The sequence below is a fragment of the Salvelinus namaycush genome, chromosome 29 (assembly GCF_016432855.1).
Source record: "Salvelinus namaycush isolate Seneca chromosome 29, SaNama_1.0, whole genome shotgun sequence".
NCBI classification, from domain to species: domain Eukaryota; kingdom Metazoa; phylum Chordata; class Actinopteri; order Salmoniformes; family Salmonidae; genus Salvelinus; species Salvelinus namaycush.
The window spans coordinates 5,992,063-6,013,615 of NC_052335.1; the positions used below are offsets into that span (position 1 = coordinate 5,992,063).

Below are 21,553 nucleotides of genomic sequence, written 5' to 3' on the forward strand. Positions count from 1 at the left end.
TGGAATCTATCTACCAAAATGTGGGCTACTGTGAACATGACGTCCTAGGTATCCCTCTGCATGTTATGTTGTTAGACTTCAGAAGGGTTAGTGTTAGACGGTACCTGGAAAATGGAGCTAAAACTGAAATTACTTCTGCTGTGTCCTCAGTGTTGCCTTTCATGTTATAGGACTTAAGAAAGCTACAGTAGATACCTGGCAAATGAATGTCACAAGCAATAACTGTACAGGTATTTTCTACATTAGATAGATTTTTCTCATTGGTTTATTTATACTGGTAAACATCAAACAGAAACAACAGCAAAATCAAGAGCCGACTTCTCAGATAGCCTACTGTTTTTGTGGCCTTCGTTTTCTCTTTACCAACAAGTCAATTTACAACGGTTCTTGGCCTGACATGACAAATTATGTCTTAATAATAGTAAAAAAAACATGAAAATGGACCACCAATCCTTTATCGATCCCCATCCACCTGCTGACGTACTGGAATCGCGCCAGTCATCCTGTCTGTGGTTTAGACTGTCATATCAGTTGCGACAGGAATCCTGTCTGTGGTTTAGACTGTCATATCAGTTGCGACAGGAATCCTGTCTGTGTTGGTTTAGACTGTCATATCAGTTGCGACAGGAATCCTATGAGCGTGAGTCTGTATGTGTAATTACGTGATAAAAATGTATTGATTCAACCCGGAGGGCAGTATTAGGCTCAATCGACACCGACGGGTTGCCATCAATGTTGCATTGTGCTGTGTGTCTGGTGCGGCTTGATGAAAAGATCCAGCTCTGTCACTAGACTGAGGAGTGTGGCCCAAATGGCACCCTATTCGTTATATAGTGCACTACTTTCCAGAGCCCTGGTCAAAAAGTAGTGCACTATAGAGAATAGGGTGCCATTTGGGACACAGACTGGATACATTGTGTTCTACATCTCTGCACATTCACAATTCCTCCAAACGCCGCCAAGTTAATTAAGACATGTCACCAACTGTCTGAAAAACTGATGACAAGAAATATGTCCATTCATTGTCTACACAGTTATTGTAATCACTTTAAGTAACAGGCAATGTTATAACAAACTTGATCATCCATCCCTTTCTCACCCTCTCTCTAAATGATGCTAGACTTCCAAGAATACTGCATTCAGTACCATATGAACACTTACGGGTGTATCGTGTTAGCCTATATGTTACACAACTCAACATTTTTGTACATGAAGTTGCTTTATACAGTTTTTTGTGCCTTTCATCAAAGTTATATCCGAAGTCGCTATACAGATGACTTTGAGAGGATATTTGCTTTTTAGGTAGAAAAACAAATGTGAAACATTTTTAAAACCCTGTTTTGCTGCCTTGTCTTCAGAAATACAAGAGGAATCTATGGGTCTTGTAGATAAAAGACAAGGCATAAAGTTACTGTATGCTCCACGACGGGCCACAAATCCAATCCAGTAAAACAAAGAACCTATAAGCCAGTGAAATCCAGATCATAGAGTGCTTTCGAGAAGCCACTCAGATCGGGACAGCTTGTCTCTGCCTCTGCGTATGTTTGCCATTGCACTCTCCAACGTGGGCAATTCTCCGCTCATGGACAGACTGCGTTTGGAGCACAAACTCCCGCCAGGTTTTGGCTGCTGCTGTACCAGGCTGACATAGCAGCGCTCCTTGTACGAGTCCACGTTCAGCGAGTGCCGCCGGTTCACCCTCACGCCCCCTGTAGGTACCGTCATGTAATGGTGGGAGGAGGCTCCAGGGGGGCGCGGCCGCCTAGCGACCGGCGTCCATTTTGTGGAACGGGCAGGAACAGGTACAGCCAAGGCGGCAGCAATTTTAGCTTCCGACGAGTTATTACGGTTTGTGTTCTCTAACTCCACATCTGTCTGGCCTTCGGCTCGGCGAGCTTCTCCGGGTTTCGGACCCCCGGTGGCAGTGATATCGGCCCGTTTTTGCCTCAGGGTGACCGGGGAGGCAGGGTGCCAGGAGTGGCTGGCTGCGGAAGTAGAGACAGTGCAGTCGGGGATGGAGGGCTTGGTAGATGTGGTGGTGGTTGGGGCTGGGGGTTGCTGCTGCTTGACCGGTTTACGAGGAGGAAGGGCCACCCTCAGAGACTCCTGGTCCTCCGTCTCTGGTTTCTCTGGCTGGAGGATCTGCTTGGACAGAGATTTGGACATGGTCTTGGGGACGCCGCAGCCCTGGAGCTGACCATCACTGCTCAGAGATGGGATCTCACCCATCTCCAAAGCCTTATGAAAGAGATTGAGAGAGATTTTATTAATCCCCAGGGAGAAATGACCTCAATATTCATCATCACATCTGTACAACACAAATAATCCAGAGACAGTAGCCCCAAAGAAAAGAGTACTACTCAATACTCCTACCTTATCCTCATCGCCTTGGTTACACACTCGGTACCTCACGATGAGGAAGATGATGAAAGCTAAGACGGACGCCACGATGATCCCTCCGATGATGACCACGATGGTGCCTCCCAGGAACTGGGACTGCATGAAGTGGCAGCGGAGGTACTGTGGCTCGGTGGTGAAGCGGACACACCCCACCACTCGCGTGGCGGTCAGGGAGGTCACCAGGTCGTCGTAGATGGCCAGCACACACAGGTCGTACTGTGTACCGGCCGCCAGGTTGTTCACCAAGATACTCTTACTGCTTGAAGGGATCATTCTGAAAATAAGGAGAGAGAGACAGTTAGTGTGGAATGAAAGAGATGAGAGCATACTAGACCAACTGTAGACCAATTATACTGTACATTATATTGCAATAACAAAGAGCACAGGGCTATGGCTTGAAAATGGTAAGAGAAGAGAGAATGCTATGAGCAGCATTATCGTGAGTGGACGAGTAACAGAGTCGCAGGGATTCCAATGGTTAAAAAAAGGAAAGTAGAATTGCTAATGTGCAGTGAAAGGGGTGAAAGATGAGAAAGAATACTTTATTGTCCAAATGAGTTATTTTTTACCCAACCCCCTTGAGACACAAAAACACACACTGAGAAGTCGGAGGCATTAAAGATGAAAGATTGTATGCACATCCATCTCTCAGGAGAGAAAGTCACATTAGATCCAATGGCTCGGTGGTTGGATCATGGTGCTGTGTGCTTGAAAGACTAGAGCTGTGGATTTCTTATTCCCAACTGGATCTCATACGATCAATATACTGTATGTACAGTATTTGTTGACTGTAAGTCACTTTGAATAAAAGTGTGTTCTAAATGGTCACGTCATATTGTATCATGAAGATAAGCTTCAAATATGGAATGAAAGAGTTGCCGGATGAAAGAACATTGTGTAGACTCATTTCTCAGAAGGGGCCTGAAAGATCTTCAGAAGCTTTTGTAACATTCTGCTTTCTCTTTCATCTCGGCTTCTCTTTACAGCTCAGTGCTGACATTTCATTTTGATTCTGTTGATTAGGTATACTATATATACAAAAGTATTTGTATTTATTATGGACCTGCCAAGGCAGCAGCTACTCTAGCCTGGGGTCCAGGAAAATTAAGGCAGTTTATACCATTTTAAAAACATTACAACACATTCACAGATTTCACAACACTGTGTGCCCTCAGGCCCCTACTCAACCACATCCACATATTTACAGTACAAAATCCATGTGTACGTGTGTGTATAGTGCGTATGTTATTGTGTGTGTGTATGCATGTGTATGTGTTGCTTTACAGTGCCCGCTGTTCCATAAGGTGTATTTTTATCAGTTTTTTAAATCTAATTTTACTGCTTGCATCAGTTACTTGATGTGGAATAGAGTTCCATGTAGTCATGGCTCTATGTAGTACCTCCCATAGTCTGTTCTGGACTTGGGGACTGTGAAGAGACCTCTTGTGGCATGTCTTGTGGGGTATGCATGGGTGTCTGAGCTGTGTGACAGTAGTTCAAACAGACAGCTCGGTGCATTCAACATACACCTCTCCTAAATACAAGTAGTGATGACGTCAATTTCTCCTCCACTTTGAGCCAGGAGAGATTGACATGCATATTATTAATGTTAGCTCTCTGTGTACATCCAAGGGCCAGCCGTGCTGCCCTGTTCCGAGCCAATTGCAACTTAGTCCCTTTTTGCAACCAAGTCCCTTTTTATGGCACCTGACCACACGACTGAACAGTAGTCCAGGTGCGACAGAACTTGGACCTGTAGGACCTGCCTTGTTGAAAGTGTTGTTAAGAAGGTAGAGAAGGGCTTTATTATGGACAGATTTCTCCCCATCAAAGGTACTGTTGTATCAATATGTTTTGACCATGACAGTTTACAATCTAGGGTTACTCCAAGCAGTTTAGTCACCTCAACTTGCTCAATTTCCACATTATTTATTACAATATTTAGTTGAGGTTTAGGGTTTAGTGAACGATTTGTCCCAAATGCAATGCTTTTAGTTTTAGAAATATTTAGGACTAACTTATTCCTTGCCACCCACCCTGAAACTAACTGCAGCTCTTTCTTAAGTGGTGCAGTCATTTCAGTCGCTGTAGTAGATGTATTGTGTTGAGTCATCCTCATACATAGACAGACTGGCTTTACTCAAAGCCAGTGACATGTCGTTTGTAAAGATTGAAAAAAGTAAGGGGCCTAGACAGCTGCCCTGGGGAATTTCTGATTCTACCTGGATTATGTTCGAAAGGTTTCCGTTAAAGAACAACCTCTGTTCTGTTAGACAGGTAACTCTTTATCCACATTATAGCAGGGGGTGTAAAGCCATAACACACGTTTTTCCAGCAGCAGACTATGATCGATAATGTCAAAAGCTGCACTCAAGTCTAACAAAACAGCCCCCACAATCTTTTATCATAAAATTCTCTCAGCCAATCATCAGTAATTTGTGTAAGTGCTGTGCTTGTTGAATGTCCTTCCCTATAAGCGTGCTGAAAGTCTGTTGTCAATTTGTTTACTGTAAAATAGCATTGTATCTGGTCAAACACAATTTTTTCCAAAAGTTTACTAAGGGTTGGTAACAGGGTGATTGGCCGGCTATTTGAGCCAGTAAAGGGGGCTTTACTATTCTTAGGTAGCAAAATTACTTTTGCTTTCCTCCAGGCCTGCGGGCACACATTTTATAGTAGGCTTAAATTGAAGATATGGCAAATAGAAGAGGCTATGTCGTCTGCTATTATCCTCAGTAATTTTCCATCCAAGTTGTCAGACCCCGGTGGCCTTTCATTGTTGATAGACAACAATACATTTTTCACCTCTTCCACACTCACTTTACAGAATTCAAAATTACAATTCTTGTCTTTCATAATTTGGTCAGCTATACTTGGATGTGTAGTGTCAGCGTTTGTTGCTGGAATGTCATGTCTAAGATTGCTAATCTTGCCAATGAAAAAAATCATTAAAGTAGTTGGCAATATTAGTGGTTTTGTGTTGAATTAATGATGGGGCTGATTTTGCCTTTTTCCCAATGCTCCAAAGCTTTTTATTATCATTCATTATGTCATTTATCTTTGTTTAATAGTGTATGTGGTCACCCCTTCAAATTAGTGGATTCGGTTATTTCAGCAACACCCTTTGCTGACAGGTGTATAAAATCAGCCATGCAATCTCCATAGACAAACACTGGCAGTAGAATGGCCTTACTGAACAGCTCAGTGACTTTCAACGTTGCACCATCATAGGATGCCACCTTTCCAACAAGTCTGCCCTACTAGAGCTGCCCTGGTCAACTGTAAGTGCTGTTATTGTGAAGTGGAAATGTCTAGGAGCAACATGATTTTGGAATGAGATGCTCGACGAGCAGGTGTCTACATACTTTTGGTCATGTAGTGTACATGTTTTGTGTAGGGTCATTCCACGAAATGAGTGCCTTTTGCGTCCCTTTGATATTGTAGGAAGAAATCACAAATATAGAATTTTAAAAGCCCTTTATAAATGAAGTGCCCCTTAATATAGACTGCATGGAAAATTCTATAAATCTGTCCCTCATTTTAAGGTCATGAACTGAATTATTTTCAAAAGAAACATTGAACATCTAATAGTCAAATTATAGTGCAAAAGCAGGTGAGCTGGTTCTACTCTTTTTGGCAATGTTCTGGTGTTTTGTGGTGGAAAACGGAGCGAGGTGAGCATAACACGTCAACCCTGTTACCCATAGATAGACAGGCAAAAAAAAATTAACAACGTAATATTTTTTGTGAAGCTTGCATTCAATTGCCACTCCCTGTTACACACAACAAGCTTCCAATCCCCCTGTCACAAGGATATTTATGGAGGATTTAAGATGAAATCGTCAACCCTGTTACATTTTGTTTTATTTAAGAGATGGGAAAACATGTTTTTTTATTAAGTTGAACATGACAGAATGTAAACATTTTCTCCAAGTTATTAAAAAAGGCACCGAATTGCTGGAATGACCCTGTACTGTATACGTACTGCAACACCCTGTACCAAGGTGACTTTGTAAGTCACTGAACAAGAATGTCAGTACATTAATTACTTCATGCGGTTAGAGTAATAGCCCGTCAAACAATGAAAATTTTAACATTTGACATTTAAATAAATCTTTCAACAACTTAAACACCCCTCAACACCATCAGGCATACTACAACAGACCATTGTGCCTAGTTCTTGTTTGTTCTCATTTGGTTCTGAGAGTCGAAATGAGGCATCAATAGCAATCATCAAAAAACAGTCCCTATATAAGCCAAGGCTCACCTGTAAACCAGAGAGTCATCGTAGGTTCCGTTGTATTGGATCTGGAACATTCGGATGCCCGGTATACTCCTCTGGAAGTTGAACCTGACCAGGACGGAGGTAGACGTTGCCTCAGTGATCACCACCTTCTTCTCCTGGCTCGTCTTCGTGTTTCCCAGTGGCACCACGCTTCCGCCTTCCCCAGCCGTCTTCATTACCGTGGCGATATCAGAAGAACCTGGGTTCGGTTCCTTCTTCACAGTACCGTTGGTGATGTGTGGGAGTTTGACGATCACCAGGTCCACAGTTTGTTGAGCCTCCCCGGCCGGGTTGGAGGCAACACAGGTGAAGGAGCCTGATGGAGCGATTGAGAACTTACTTTTTCTTTTTAACCAAATTTGTAATTTTTGTTAGTGGGGGTTAAAGGTACATTATCCATGTTAAATGATATGTTTATTAAAACATGTACCTGTAGGCTGCTACTCAAAAGAAGAAATAAACCCAGTAAGAAAAACATGTTTACAAGTTTACATATTTTTACATAATACTCATCTCATATATACAGTTGAAGTCGAAAGTTTACATACACTTAGGTTGGAGTCATTAAAACTCGTTTTTCAACCACTCCACAAATTTCTTATTAACAAACTATAGTTTTGGCAAGTCGGTTAGGACATCTACTTTGTGCATGACACAAGTAATGTTTCCAACAATTGTTTACAGATAGATTATTTCACTTATAATTCACTGTATCACAATTCCAGTGGGTCAGACGTTTACCTACACTAAGTTGACTGTGCCTTTAAACAGCTTGGAAAATTCCAGAAAATGATGTCATGGCTTTACAAGCTTCTGATAGTCTAATTTACATATTTTGAGTCCTACCTTCAAATTCAGTGCCTCTTTGCTTGACATCATGGGAAAATCAAAAGAAATCAGCCAAGACCACACAAAAAAAAATTGTAGACCTCCACAAGTCTGGTTCATCCTTGGGAGCAAATTCCAAACGCCTGAAGGTACCACGTTCATCTGTACAAACAATAGTCCACAAGATTAAACACCATGGAACCATGCAGCCGTCATACCCCTCAGGAAGGAGACGCGTTCTGTCTCCTAGAGATGAACGTACTTTAGTGCGAAAAGTGCAAATCAATCCCACAACAACAGCAAAGGACCTTGTGAAGATGCTGGAGAAAACAGGTACAAAAGTGTCTATATCCACAGTAAAACGAGTCCTATATCGACATAACCTGAAAGGCCGCTCAGCAAGGAAGAAGCCAAAACCGCCATTAAAAAAAAGCCAGACTACGGTTTGCAACTGCACATGGGGACAAACATCGTACTTTTTGGAGAAATGTCCTCTGGTCTGATGAAAGAAAAATAGAACTGTTTGGCCATAATGACCATCAATATGTTTGAAGGAAAAAGGGGGAGGCTTGCAAGTCGAAGAACACCATCCCAACCGTGAAGCACGGGGGTGGCAGCATCATGTTGTGGGGGTGCTTTGCTGCAGGAGGGACTGGTGCAATTCACAAAATAGATCCTATCATGAGGAAGGACAATTATGTGGATATATTGAAGCAACATCTCAAGACATCAGTCAGGAAGTTAAAGCTTGGTCGCAAATCGGTCTTCCAAATGGACAATGACCCCAAGCATACTTCCAAAGTTGTGGCAAAATGGCTTAAGAACAACAAAGTCAAGGTATTGGAGTGGCCATCACAAAGCCCTGACCTCAATCCTATAGAAAAGTTGTGGGCAGAACTGAAAAAGTGTGTGCGAGCAAGGAGGCCTACAAACCTGACTCAGTTACACCAGCTCTGTCAGGAGGAATGGACCAAAATTCACCCAATTTATTGTGGGAAGCTTGTGGGAGGCTACCCGAAACGTTTGACCCAATCTAAACAATTTAAAGGCAATGCTACCAAATACTAATTGAATGCATGTAAACTTCTGACCCACTGGGAATGTGATGAAAGATATAAAAGCTGAAATAAATCATTCTCTCTACTATTATTCTGACATTTCACATTCTTAAAATAAAGTGATGATCCTAACTGACCTAAGACAGGGACTTTTTACTCGGATTAAATGTCAGGAATTGTGAAAAACTGAGTTTAAATGTATTTGGCTAAGGTGTATGTAAACTTCCAACTTCAACTATTCTACTGTATCTTAGTCTATGCCGCTCTGACATTGATCGTCCAAATATTTATATAATCTTAATTCCATTCCTTTACTTTAGATTGTGTGTATTGTTAGATATTACTTGTTATATATTACTGCACTGTTGGAGCTAGAAACACACGCATTTTGCTACAGCCGCAATAACATCTGCTAAACACGTGTATGTGACAAACACAATTTGATTTGATTTACAGTGTTTAAGTGATAATAAATTCAGTATATACAGGAAAAGCAAAACAAAAAAATAAGTAGGGCTCCAGCCCAACCTCCCATCCCATTCCCCCAACCCCACCCAGCCAACATGTCTCCATCCAACCCGCCCCACCCCCACTCCCATAAACCATGTGAAGGAAAAGCAGCCAACAAGTGCTCAGCATATGTGGGAACTCGAGAGAATGCCAAGAGTGTGCAACGCTGTCATCAAGGCAAAGGGTGGCTACTTTGAATAATCTTAAATATAAAATATATTTTGATGTTTATCCCTTTTTTGGTTACTACATGATTCCATATGTGTTATTTCATTGTTTTGATGATTTCAGTATTATTCTACAATGAAAATAGTAAAAAAATAAAGAAAAACCCGTGAATGAGTCGGTGTGTCCAAACTTTTGACTGGTACTGTGTGTGTATGTATATATATACAGAGAGAGAGAGAATGTGTTGGGCTTTAGCCAAGATTATTCTTTACAGAGTGAAGTATATTTGTCCAGGCCTCAATTGTTCCTTGACTAGCACCATTCATTCTCGCTGTCGATAATTCTAATGTTACAGCTTCTAATAGTAACTGTATTCACTTATGAATTGGAAGAGAGTGAGATGATTGCAATCTAAGAGCCAACATCATTGTTTTGCAGCAAATGTCTTTGATTGATTGAGAGATTCAAGGAGATATCATCGTTAAGTAGCATAACAGATGCAAAGCATTGAATATTTACATTCATGCAATTCAAAATGAATTTTGTGACTTTGCCCCAGAAACATTTAACTGCAGGGCACTCCCACATCATACGGAGGAATGTGCCTACCTGATTTAGGGGACTCTATGAACAGTTGGTGTTAAATACAGTCTGTAAACAAACTTAAAATGTATATGTTTATGGTTCGGGTTACAGGATGCCAAGGTCATATTTTTCCATATTCTGCTCAAGTTAAACGGTTGTTCAGATTAAAAAAGTTGTTTATATATTATAGAGATCATTCCTTTGAGAGTCCAGATCAATTATTTATAAATCCCATCATTGGACGGTTCAGTATTTGGGTTTCCCAATGGACTCTCTAGGCCAGCATTGCTGTAAATATATAAATAAATGATTTGCCTGGTAATGTGTGAAATATTGGCGGATGGGCGTATGGATAATTGTTTTTCAATGTTGAAACTTTATTAACATTCACAACTCTATGAACATTTATTAGCTTTTCTGTTTCCTTTAAAACAAAAAAGGTGGAACTAAATGTAATGGGAGAACAGAGTTCATCGTTGGATCATTTTGATACAGATCAAATGGTCTGAAAAGCTGACCTCAGGGCCTACTGAAAAACCAGAGCACACAAACAGAAACACTCAACATAGTCTACCACAACAGACGTTTCAATGACACCCACCTGAGTCCTTCACAGTGGTGATGAGGATGTCCAGAGTCCCGTCACTGTGCACCATAGCCCGGGAGGAATTGGACATGAGCCGGCCGTCTGGCGCAATCCAGTGGATGATGGGGTCTGGGTCGCCCCTGGCCTTACAGCGCAGAGCTACACTCTGACCCTCCAGCGCTCGCAGCTCCTGGAGGCAGTTAGATGGTGGGGTAGGGTGAACGATATTACCGTGATAGGTATTGAATTATCGTGATTAAAACAGTTATCGTGGTTAGCAATAGCATGATAATCGATGTTTGACAATTATTGCAATAAATGTGTTTATTCTGGAAAGGGATGACATGATGATCAATATTTCATTAATTATCATGTTAAAAAAGTGTGTTCAGTGATATACATGATAGTTACTTTTTGTCCGGGTCAAATAGCATGATAAAAACAGTTATAATGCTTCTGATATCACTGGATTATTGCAATACTATTGACAAATGATCTTATTATCATCATCTCAGCCTTACCTGGGAGTGTCTGGTGATGAGAGGCGGTTCACAGAGGAACTCTTCTTCAGACACGGTCCAGAAGTACCGCCCAGCCAGGTGCTGCGGAGCCGCACATGTCTCCAGATCATCCTCCCGCCTCAGCCTCCTCAGCCACAGCAGCTCACAGTTACACCTCAGTGGGTTCCCCCCAAAACTCAACGCGAATGACGACGGACCCATGCTTCCTGACGTGGCCAGAACCCCAGCCCGCTGGAACACAGGGTCTGGCGGAAGCTTCTGGAGCTTGTTGGAGGTGACGTCAAGCCGTTTGAGCTTCTGCAGGCCGGAGAAGGTTCCTATAGGGATGTAGCTAAGCATGTTGTGGTCCAAGCCCAGGGTGTGGAGACTGGTCATTCTCTGGATGGCCACCCAGGGGGTGCTTTCTAAGTTGTTGTAGGACAGATCTAACTCCTCTAGAGCCGTGAGATCATTGAAGGCCCCAGTGTGGATATGAATCAGTTGGTTGTTGTTAAGAATGAGATGGTGAAGTTTGGACATCCCGCTGAAGGTGTCGTTGGTGAGCCTCGTCAGACGGTTGCTGTCCAAGTGCAAGGCCCTGAGGTTCTCCAGATCTTTAAAGGCGTGAGGCGAGATGGAACCGATGGTGTTCCGAGACAACGTCAGGTCCTGAAGCTTGGTCATGTTGGCAAAGTCCCGCTGTTTGATGCTCGTGACGAAGTTATCGCCCAGACGCATCTCGACGGTGTGCCGGTCGATGTTTGGGGGGACGAAGAGGAGGCCCTTCTTGTCGCAGAGGGTTGCCAGGTTGGGGTTGAGCATCTGGCAGACACAGCGTTTTGGGCACAGCTGGACCTTGTGGGCCTTTACAGCCATGCCAAGGACCATCAGGTAAACTAGCAGGGTCTCCATCAGGCTTTCCAGTCAGACTAACACACCTGGCCAGATAAGAGAGAGAAAGAACTGTAATATCCTACGTGGAGTTGGATAGAGATAACCCCAAGACACTGATCTAAGGTAATTTCCGCCTAAATAGGAGACAACATAGAAAGGATTTTAATTACATGCAGTTGGATGAAGTTTCACCAGACTGATCTAAGGTCCGTTTTTTTTCTCCTGATAGGATGGCTGCGTACGCTGAAGTACAGACTGGAGAGAAAATATTGTATTTGTTCATTTGGGTACAGCTCTCTTCCTGGATCCTGGGGTCCACTCAAATCACAAAACAAAGCAATCATATACACCCACACAAAAGCAACGAAGTAGAGACGAGAGAGACAGAATTGTATTTGGATTACCATTAGCTGTTACTTTATCCAGAGCTACTCTTCCTGGAGCTCAGACAAAACAATCATACACCCAGACAAAAACAATGCCAGAGAGCGCAAAGTATTCTATTCTGAATCCTGAGACCTTAGAAAAAGAGCTCTGCAGGTAGTCTAGTGAGTAGCGGGGGATACTGCAGCTGGAGTGCAGAGAGAGTTTGCCTAACGACACGTGAAATACTGCTCATAATGAGTTATATAACTCATTCTTATTGGCTACATGTACAGAAAACATGAATCTACCATGCGTGTCTCATGGTTCTTGATTACGGGAGGAAGGTGCAATGTCCAACGCCTAAAGATCTCACAACAGCAGCATAACTCAAAGCCGAACCTTTAGACACAGAATGTTATATCATCATTGGTTTTTCTTTGGTCCTCGGGTGGCAGGTAGCCTAGTGGTTAGAGCGTTGGGCCAGTAACCGTAAGGTTGCTGGATTGAATCCCTGAGCTGACAAGGTAAAAATCTGTTGTTCTGCCCCTGAACAAGGCAGTTAACCTACTGTTCCCTGGTAAGCTGTCATTGTAAATAAGAATTGATTCTTAACTGACTTGCCTGGTTGAATAAAAAATGTTTTAAATAACTGAGGTTATATCTCTGTGTCAGTATAAATGCGTTTTTATCTGACTAAAAGCCTGGAAGCTCTCTGTACACCTTCAAAAGCTTTTTCCACCTGCAGCTTTTGATATAGAATCTGTAAAACAATAACATTAACTGTCAAAATAGTTTGAGGAATTTGAAGAATGTCTCGGAATTCTCAGAATGTGTCAGGGAATGAAGAATTCTGCAGATGGAACATGAGTGACAAACTGCCATGGGGAACGTTCTGTTGCAACGTTAACGGAGACTGAGGCCTGGTGGGAACATAGTGACAACACCTGTCATCTGACAGCTGTAAAACACATCCTGGCCTGACGACTAAAGGAAAAAGGTTGCCGCCTAGGAGTGTGCGGCCGACAATAAAAACGAGAACACAGTGAAATCATTTTAGAGAGAGCAGAGCACACACTGTCTCCCTGGTCTGACATTTCAATGAACGCCACGCTACATAAAAATCCCACTTTTCTTGGAGAACAGGTTTATGCCCTTGTTTTATAGGACGTTTTACCACGACTGAGTAACAGTTATAGAAATGTGTTGACTCTCTGTCCTGTGTTGACTGCTTGGGTGGCTGGTGCTGGTGAGAGGGGAGTAGTAGGCTTAGCAGTGAGGGCCTAAGTAAGTCGATGACAAATGGACTGTGGTGTAATTGTTAAATGGACAAGTTATAACACTCCTTAAGCATGGCAAACGACTGCCAGATCGTGACCCAAACTGAGGAAAGATGGCTGGTGGTGTGTGGGTGCGAGAGAGAGAATGTGTAATGGGAGAATGTGTGTGTGCGTGTGTTGAGGGGTTAGGTGTTTGTCTGTTTTTGTGATAGTGGTAGCGTGTGTAGGTGGGTTTGCATGTGTGTAGGTGTGTGTGCTTTTCTGTGTGTGAAAGAGAGATAGCGAGTTAGTATGCGTGCGAGTGTGTGTTTATGCGTGCGTGCCAACCAACCTTCTGCTTTGCTCTGGATGGCACAGCCTCTGGATGTGCAATGAGGCAGAGAGGACCTGCTCCTTCCCGACTCAAATGGCAATGGAGACGCGATATTGATTCACTCCGTAGAGATGGGGCTTTTTTCGCCGGTGATAACTCAGCCAAACGTGAAGAGAATGGTTGAGACGGTTATCACTGCGAAATTCGTTTTGTGAGGACAAAAGTACAACCCCATCGCCAAGACATGATGAGAAGCAGGAAATACATGTCGGCGCCGGTCTCCCTAATTTGCATTTAATTACGGTGGGGTTTCTACACAGCAATTTGCATAGCAGGTCACATTCATCCCCTAGATGAACAAATAACTAGATAATCAATCAATGATTTAATCAATGCTTTACTCAACCTTAGAATGTCAAACCTTAGATAATATAGAGAACACTTTCAGACACACACACATATGCACACACTCACTCACACACACACATGGGTGGATTATTCCTAATAGAAAGCAGCTTGGTAGACATCAACATTTACAGTGACACTCAAGCGCAATGGCAGCAGCAGAGGCATACTACTGTTTTAGTGGAGGATATCTATGCTCTCCCTGGGGCAGCGATCATCCAGAAAAGCCTTATACAGCATCCTACACACACACTCTCTCTTACACACACACACACACACACACACACACACACACACACACACACACACACACACACACACACACACACACACACACACACACACACACACACACACACACACACACACACACACACACACACACACACACACACACACACTTCTGCAGCAGGCAGGCAGCTGGGCCAGTTGGGTCATGAGGGATCTGTTTTCAGATGGTCTAACGTATGCTGGGCCTCATATAGAGAAAGCCTCTACTGCATCATCACATTGCTGCTGGGCTGTGGGCCCTGGGCTTGGAACCGGGAGGGGGGAGAGAGAGAAAGAGAAAGAAAGAGAAAGAGAGAGAGAAAACTAATGCTTGTCATGCTTACAGATGGAACTTCTGCGTAGTGGCCCTGTCTCACCTAGGTACTGCAGAGACACAGCTAGATACTGCATTCTCCATCGGAAGCAAAATGCTTTCAGTACATGTATTGAGGTTGTGGTATGAAACTGATATTTCCTATTTTATAAGGAGAAACACATTAGGGGCTTGGTAGCATTACAGACACCCTCATGCTGATATAAACACGTTCTGATTTGTTGACCTGGAGAGAATTGTTCACCACATGAAATTAGTTAGTGTTTGATTAAAAACATTCCTTAATTAAACTGGATAAATTGGTGTTGAACGGTTTAAGTATGTCCTGAACACACCATCAGCCTGTGTGTCTGTGCGTGCGTGCATACGTGTGCACATGCGAGAGCGAGTCAGAGAAAGAGTATGTGTGGGTGTGTGAGACAGAGAGTGTGTTTGTTGGAATACCAATTTACATCAGTGTCTGCCAATGCGATGTGCTAGGTCTAGGGTGACATCCTTGATACCATGGCAACACAAACCTCACTTTGGGATGGCATGTCTTTAAAGGTTCATTCTCAGACAACCTAATACTGCGTTGAGTCAGTACTATTGTCCCACAGATTTCATTGGCCTATTAGATTCCAATGCTACTACGGTAGGTCCATCAATAACATCTGGTGTTTTGTTTGCCATTGGGGTCATACTTTGATGAGGTCTGAATTATGGAGGAAAAGGTCAAATACATTTAGCGTGGCCTAATGAGCGGGGTGGCTGGATCCAACTGATCTTATAGCTCTCTCTCTCACACACACACACACACACAGTCAGATCGATCTACACAGAGGCATAAAATAACGCTTCAATCCTTTCATTTTCTTCCCATTGATGTTAGATAGGTACCGTAGGTAACATGGCTGAGGTGACCTAAACCGTGGATGTAATGAGCCGCCAGCTACGTTCTCCAGTCGAGGAGATCCCAAAGAACTGTGGGGTCTGAGGTGGCACTGGTTCAGTTTCAGAATGAAGAGGGACGTCTTAGCAGGCTGAGTGAACAGGCCCCTCTCTATCAATAGAATTGTCTTCAGTGCTTTTAGAGTCTTCTTTTTTGGTGTGAACCCTCCTTTTCCCTTTGGCGTGAAGATCCAAAAATGCATCTGTTGTTTTTCACCTTGTAGAGGGAATAGATTTGTTTCTCCTGGCAAATACATCCAATCCTATGAGCTGAATAATCAATAGGCCCACTGTTTGCCTTCCCCCCTTTCTTACTGAATATGCTGTGCATTCAGCAAAGCTATTGTGAGGTAAGCAATGTAAATTAGGTCGATGTGCTCAGTCTACTGTAGCCCAAGCCACAGCTCCTTGGATGCGTTGGTGGTGAAAGGAACTATACTACACATCCCTCTCTTTTTAGACTATGAATCATGTTAGTGAAAGACATAAGCATTGCCTTCAATGAAAAGGCTACGCCATGATGAATGTTTCAGCGTGATATTGAATGTTGTGATCAGAGAGCGTTGTAGCCTTTCGAGCAGTCAGCAAACAGAAGCATTATAATCAGGCCTACAGGGTGCTTTGGTGTGGCAGTTACAATGGTGCCTCAGGCTACCATGAATAATCAAATAGATGATAACCAACACCCGACATAAAAAGATGAAACACGTTTATAAGTCATTAGGGCCACATATTCACATTGCAGAGACCTGTATCAACATACATCTGTATTGAACTGTACCTTGTCCAGTCTTTCATTGGGCTACTCAATCCAGGCTGTTTTATTATAGGCAATAGCCTACAACAAGATAACAAGTGAATGACTGATGCCTCATTTGCATTCCAGTAAGGGCTGTTTATGGCGAATATTTTGTTTTGTGGTCATATTTCATTCTCTCTTACCACTCTGCAAGTTATTTTGGTTGGACTGACAAGAACTCATATAATGTCCGAGCACAAGCGCAGTCATTTCACATCTTAATTCAATCTGATGTGATCCACCATGCATCTGTAAGTGGACAAGACGATAATTGGTACATTACATGATTTTCAGTTTCAACTAGACAAAAAAAACTCCGCACGCAAGCAAGGGGGTTCTATAAATACAATTTGTAATCTGACCGCTTTGCTCATCATCTGAAGGGATTTTTTGACCTTGCGGTGTTATAGCCTAGCTTTTCAAAGATCTAGGCGCATGACAGCTGTCTTTAGGAGATCCCTCACCTTTTCAGACACCCCGCCGTGAGAGGCAATGAGGATGGGAGCCTAATTGCAGTAAAAACCGTACTGCTGCTCCTCATGCAATTTCTTCAAAGCCGATTACCCAAAAGAGTTCAACAACAATGCGATGCATTTAATGTATGGTAGGCTATAAAAAAATATTGCTTAAAGTTTACCTTGAAGACGGAGCATCAGCCCTGTTCAATCTGGGGTAGTAGGCCTACCGCGTAAATTCTTCCGCAAATGCTGTTATGAGCGCCAAAACATTTTGACAGAATTCTGTGTAATGTAAATGGTGGTTCCTTGAACCGACTCAGGTCTCCCAAAAATGTGCGCTGGATCCTAATATAGTCTGTGAGAATGGCCTTCGAAACCAGCGATGCCCTTCAAGAAATCCATGACCATAGAAAGCAACATTCCAACGCCTTACTTACTTCCCCCGGTGTATCTACGTGGGAAATGCACACTTGATGTTGGCTATCTAAAAGAAAACTGCAGGAGGATGAGGTCCCGCTATCGCTTTGAGTCTACAGCTTTCCAGCCACACCACAGAGGATTGCCTCTGCGCACTCGGACGGCATGAACCGTTTAATAGCAGAGAAAACGCCTTTGTAGCGATACGGCGCTGTCTACTGACTGCTGGTGCTGCATTTGGATCGCGTAGAAGTCAGATGTTCGCATCGCTTTTTCTCAGCAGGTCCGCCGGTGACATGCGGGCTCAAAGCAACCTAGTCAGACTGACACCCCGCTAGATCCCCTCTGTCCTCCGGTCCGGGCGTCACACAAGTCGTGGACTATACTATCAACCTTTCCCCGCCAGCGAGCCAGCTCAATTTCGCGGGTGACCAGAGGTGCACTGCTGTGCTTGGAATGGTAATCGAGGGCGCCCCCCAGCTCTAGGGCCATTTGTGCATTCATCCACAAACAGACAGACAGTTGCAATGCCTCCCAGCACAATCTTGCACCTGTATACTGATTATTTAAATTAGTAGGCTGTATGAACTCAGCTTCAATCTGACAGTGCATTGTCCCTATAGTAGGCTATATGGAAATACTGTATTAATCACCATGCTGTTATTCATTTATCATCACAATGATTGTGAGCTTAACACATTTATGAGCAATCATTAAGCTCAATGATTTGATGCAGTGACATACAAACACAATTTAAGAATTGATCTGCTGCAGGCACCTCTGCAAACAAGCAAGCACACAAATAACCAAAAATGTATAGGCTATTGAACATGTGGTGAAATAATAGCCTTAAAATGTGTATGATCTATTGGCAAACTGAAAAATGACCATATGTTAATTTAAAAAGCTTTCAAGAGATGCCCAGGTAGCTGGGTACCAACATGACTACTTCTGCATTCAATAAGGTCACAAGAAAATGGCAGGTTGGCTGTAACCATCTTGGCACTCTCTGCCCTGTCTCTGGCACCCACTCCTCAGGCTAAAGCACAGGGCTAGCCAAAGGCTACTGCTGCTGTGGTTACGTAACGGAGGTGGTTCGGTGAATCGCAACCTTGCTTGAGACCTAAATATTTGTGTTAGCTACCTGAGCTAATGTCTAGGTTTTAGCCCCGCAGGCTTACACGGTACTGTGACGTGCAGAAGATGATACCCGGGATGATACATCGTATGTCATCTTCTGATCTTATTCTCCACTTCTTCACGTTGACAAAGCCCATGTGTGTTCTCTAAATGCATTCTCTGAACAGGAAATACCATCAGACTCGTTGTTTTTGTCCTCAAAACAAAGCCTTTCCTGCCTCTTAGCCCAGCTCCTCATAATTCACAAGGTGTTGTGTTTCATCTACTACAGCACTGCACTGAGGAGTTCTACTGCGAATCAATATATAGCCTCATTCCGCCACTGTATACAGGCAGGGTTCAGATCAATAGAGACAATGTATGCCCAAGGTGTTGGAATGAAGGAATCTATGGTGATTCCAGGAGCCTTTGCAGTTTTCGTCTGTCTAATATATTCTTTAGAATGCAGAAAATGACATCCTGTTGTTGTAGCTTTCATTACCTAGTTAATCAATAAAGGACATTGTGACAAGGCAACTGTGTCCCACTTGTTCATGGACCAATGGAGTATTAATATTCTCCAATCAAACCTTCCTACTCTATTGGACCATGAATAAGTGGTCAATCTGGAGGTGGAAGAAACGCAAGCCTGGTTAGGCGAAGTGCTGGCTAGCGGAGTAGAACATTTTTAGAAAGAAAACGAGAATATGTGGAACATAGCCTTGGACCCTTGGCTAAGTATATGTATCTGTTTAGCATACTATGCCAGGAGGTCTGGACCCTATTGGCACATGTGATAGTATAATAACTACAGGGTCATAGTTCTAAACCCTGCACTGAACCAGGTGTTACTCCTCAATCACTATGATATTACAAATGAAATCATCAGAAAAACATTAACACACTCTCCAGAGCACCAATTTAATCACAAAGCGCCTTACAAACCCCTGTCGTTACAATCAACGTCAACATCTGTAATTGATTGGAACGTTATTGCTGCGTCATTCACAACTAAACCACTCCTCCCTCCAAGGGCAAACTGCAACGCATTGTCCGGTCTGCGGAGAGGGTCATCGGCTGCCACCTGCCCTCCATCGAGGACCTGCCCCCCCCCCCCCCCCCCCCCCCCCGGGGTAAGGAGGCGTGCAGGAAATATCATTGCCGACCCCGCCCACCCCAGACACCCCCTCTTCCAAACACTCCCCTCTGGTAAACGGTTCAGGGCAATCATGACCAAAACAACCTGACAGCTAAACAGTTTCTTTCCCCATGCTGTGTTCCTCACCAGTTGGCCATCTGGTCCACAGAAACTAAGGGACTATGCACTCTCTGCTGCGCACTGCATCAAGCCATCTTCGAACTGCACATATAATAACCGCACTACCATAATTGCACTCTGTTCAGCTCTGCACATTAACACTGCATATAAACTGTACATAGGCACCTGTTGTTGCACTACATCACAGAGCATTCTTACCTCTGCACATATATATTTATAATGTACATTTGTAAATCCTCTCTGTAAATTCTCTTACTGTACAGTTCTATGCATACTTTATCTATTTTGTATATAATGTACATAAACTTTGTGTAAATTCCTCTGTCTGTATTCTATCTGTTGTCTATTGCTCGTAGCACATCACCAAGTAAAATTCTAGAAAGGTGATTCTGATTCTTACCAACAACACACTGACAGACATTTAATCCATTCACGTTTCTTTTATCAGACACCAAATCCCATTCACTGTTTCCTGTCGTTGAGGAGCTGTTTGTAGGTGAAGGAGTCGTCCCAGTCCCCTGTCCTGCTCTTCTTCTCCAGGAAAAGGCCCATGCTGTCTCTGGGGGGGATCTGCGATGCTGTGCCTCCACATCGGCTCTGAAATCCCCAGCAGCTCACGCACATAGGCAGAGATGGGGGGGGAAGGGGGGAATACAGGGAGGAGCTGAGCCAAACCGTAGGCTAGATCTAAGGGTCATATTCAGTCGGGTATGTTGTAGAATCTTCAGATAGAAATGTATTGTATTTTAGAATAGACATGTCCCTCTGAAATGTAGAGGGAGAAAAAAAAAAATCGCAGCTCTATTCATAGTATTTCTATCTGCAATGTTCAGTAGGTTGCATCCTTCTATTTACAGGAATGTTCAGGTGTGCTTGAAATGTAGGGATAACCCTAACTTAATAAAAGGCTATAAATTATGATATGACCATGCACATTAGAAATATAAACTCAGGGTCCAGTTTAGATGCAACCCTCGTTAGTTGGCCTATGAAATATGAATTATTCTCAGTGCTGAATCTGATTGTCTGCATATATCCCCTTCCTGGATATTCATGCTGTGTGACCCATCTTGAATAATTAGCCTACCACTGAGATGGGAAGATTGGCCAAGGTTTTCTTATTTGGGTTGGAACAATCCTGCATACATTCATGGTGGCGCTTCCAGGACATTTTAGTCCCTTAATGCAGAGATTACTGTAGCCTAGCCTATTTCTACTTTACATTCAGACCTTTTCAATCAACACCACTCTACTGAAATTGCTATAAGTATCCAGTGCAGGCTTAGAATCTGAAAGCTTCTCAGCTTAATTTCCCTTTACCTTCATATCCTCAAAGTCTGTGATTCCTAATCATGACAGATAGTGGCAATTTACATAAATCAGCTTTTTACCTGTGATGAGGTTCTCAGTGAAACAGGCCTGGGGTGGATAAAGACAGAGTCGTTGACTAGTCGCCATCAGCAAAGTGGACTGCTGTACACTAATGCTAGGCTAGCAAAAAGAAAATGGAAAAGTTATTTGGCATTGTAAAGAAATTAGTAACTTCATAAAACAATGTGATAGCTCACTCACTGTATACTGTGGATATCCTAAGGATCCTATCTATTTTGTCAAGGCCTGGCAACTCCAGTGAAGGAACGCCATGTTGCCTGTGTGTGTGTGCGCGCGCGGTATCATAGAAACGGTCACATGTCAAGCTAGGTTGAAAGTGTTTATGTCATCTTCAACCTAGCTGTAAGGAAAGAAGCCAACGTAGCTCAGTCGCAGTTTTC

The 21,553-nt window shown here is 43.1% G+C and overlaps 1 protein-coding gene and 1 long non-coding RNA gene across 2 annotated transcripts; both read right to left on the bottom strand.

Annotated features, from left to right (window-relative positions):
* Nucleotides 1–269: 269 nt before the first annotated feature.
* Nucleotides 270–11,849, bottom strand: LOC120024377 (leucine-rich repeat and fibronectin type-III domain-containing protein 5-like). Its single transcript, XM_038968607.1, has 5 exons — nucleotides 10,942–11,849; nucleotides 10,436–10,610; nucleotides 6,668–7,001; nucleotides 2,374–2,674; nucleotides 270–2,238 (listed from the first exon to the last, which is right to left on the bottom strand). Exons 1-5 carry the CDS (start codon nucleotides 11,830–11,832, stop codon nucleotides 1,483–1,485), a joined length of 2,457 nt encoding a protein of 818 aa, XP_038824535.1. The 5' UTR covers nucleotides 11,833–11,849; the 3' UTR covers nucleotides 270–1,482.
* A 7,818-nt stretch (nucleotides 11,850–19,667) lies between these two features.
* Nucleotides 19,668–21,478, bottom strand: LOC120024431. The gene is made up of 3 exons (XR_005472834.1): nucleotides 21,354–21,478; nucleotides 21,173–21,272; nucleotides 19,668–20,546 (listed from the first exon to the last, which is right to left on the bottom strand). It is a non-coding gene; the product is annotated as an uncharacterized LOC120024431 (long non-coding RNA).
* Between the last annotated feature and the right edge of the window lie 75 nt (nucleotides 21,479–21,553).

Excerpts from the sequence above, each read along its gene's own strand:
- LOC120024377 (XM_038968607.1), bottom strand. The coding sequence starts at position 11,832 with ATGGAGACCCTGCTAGTTTACCTGATGGTCCTTGGCATGGCTGTAAAG. Across the intron at positions 7,002-10,435 it reads CACCACTGTGAAGGACTCAG|GCTCCTTCACCTGTGTTGCC; the intron begins GTGGGTGTCATT and ends TCGCTCCATCAG. Across the intron at positions 2,239-2,373 it reads ACCAAGGCGATGAGGATAAG|GCTTTGGAGATGGGTGAGAT; the intron begins GTAGGAGTATTG and ends CTCTTTCATAAG.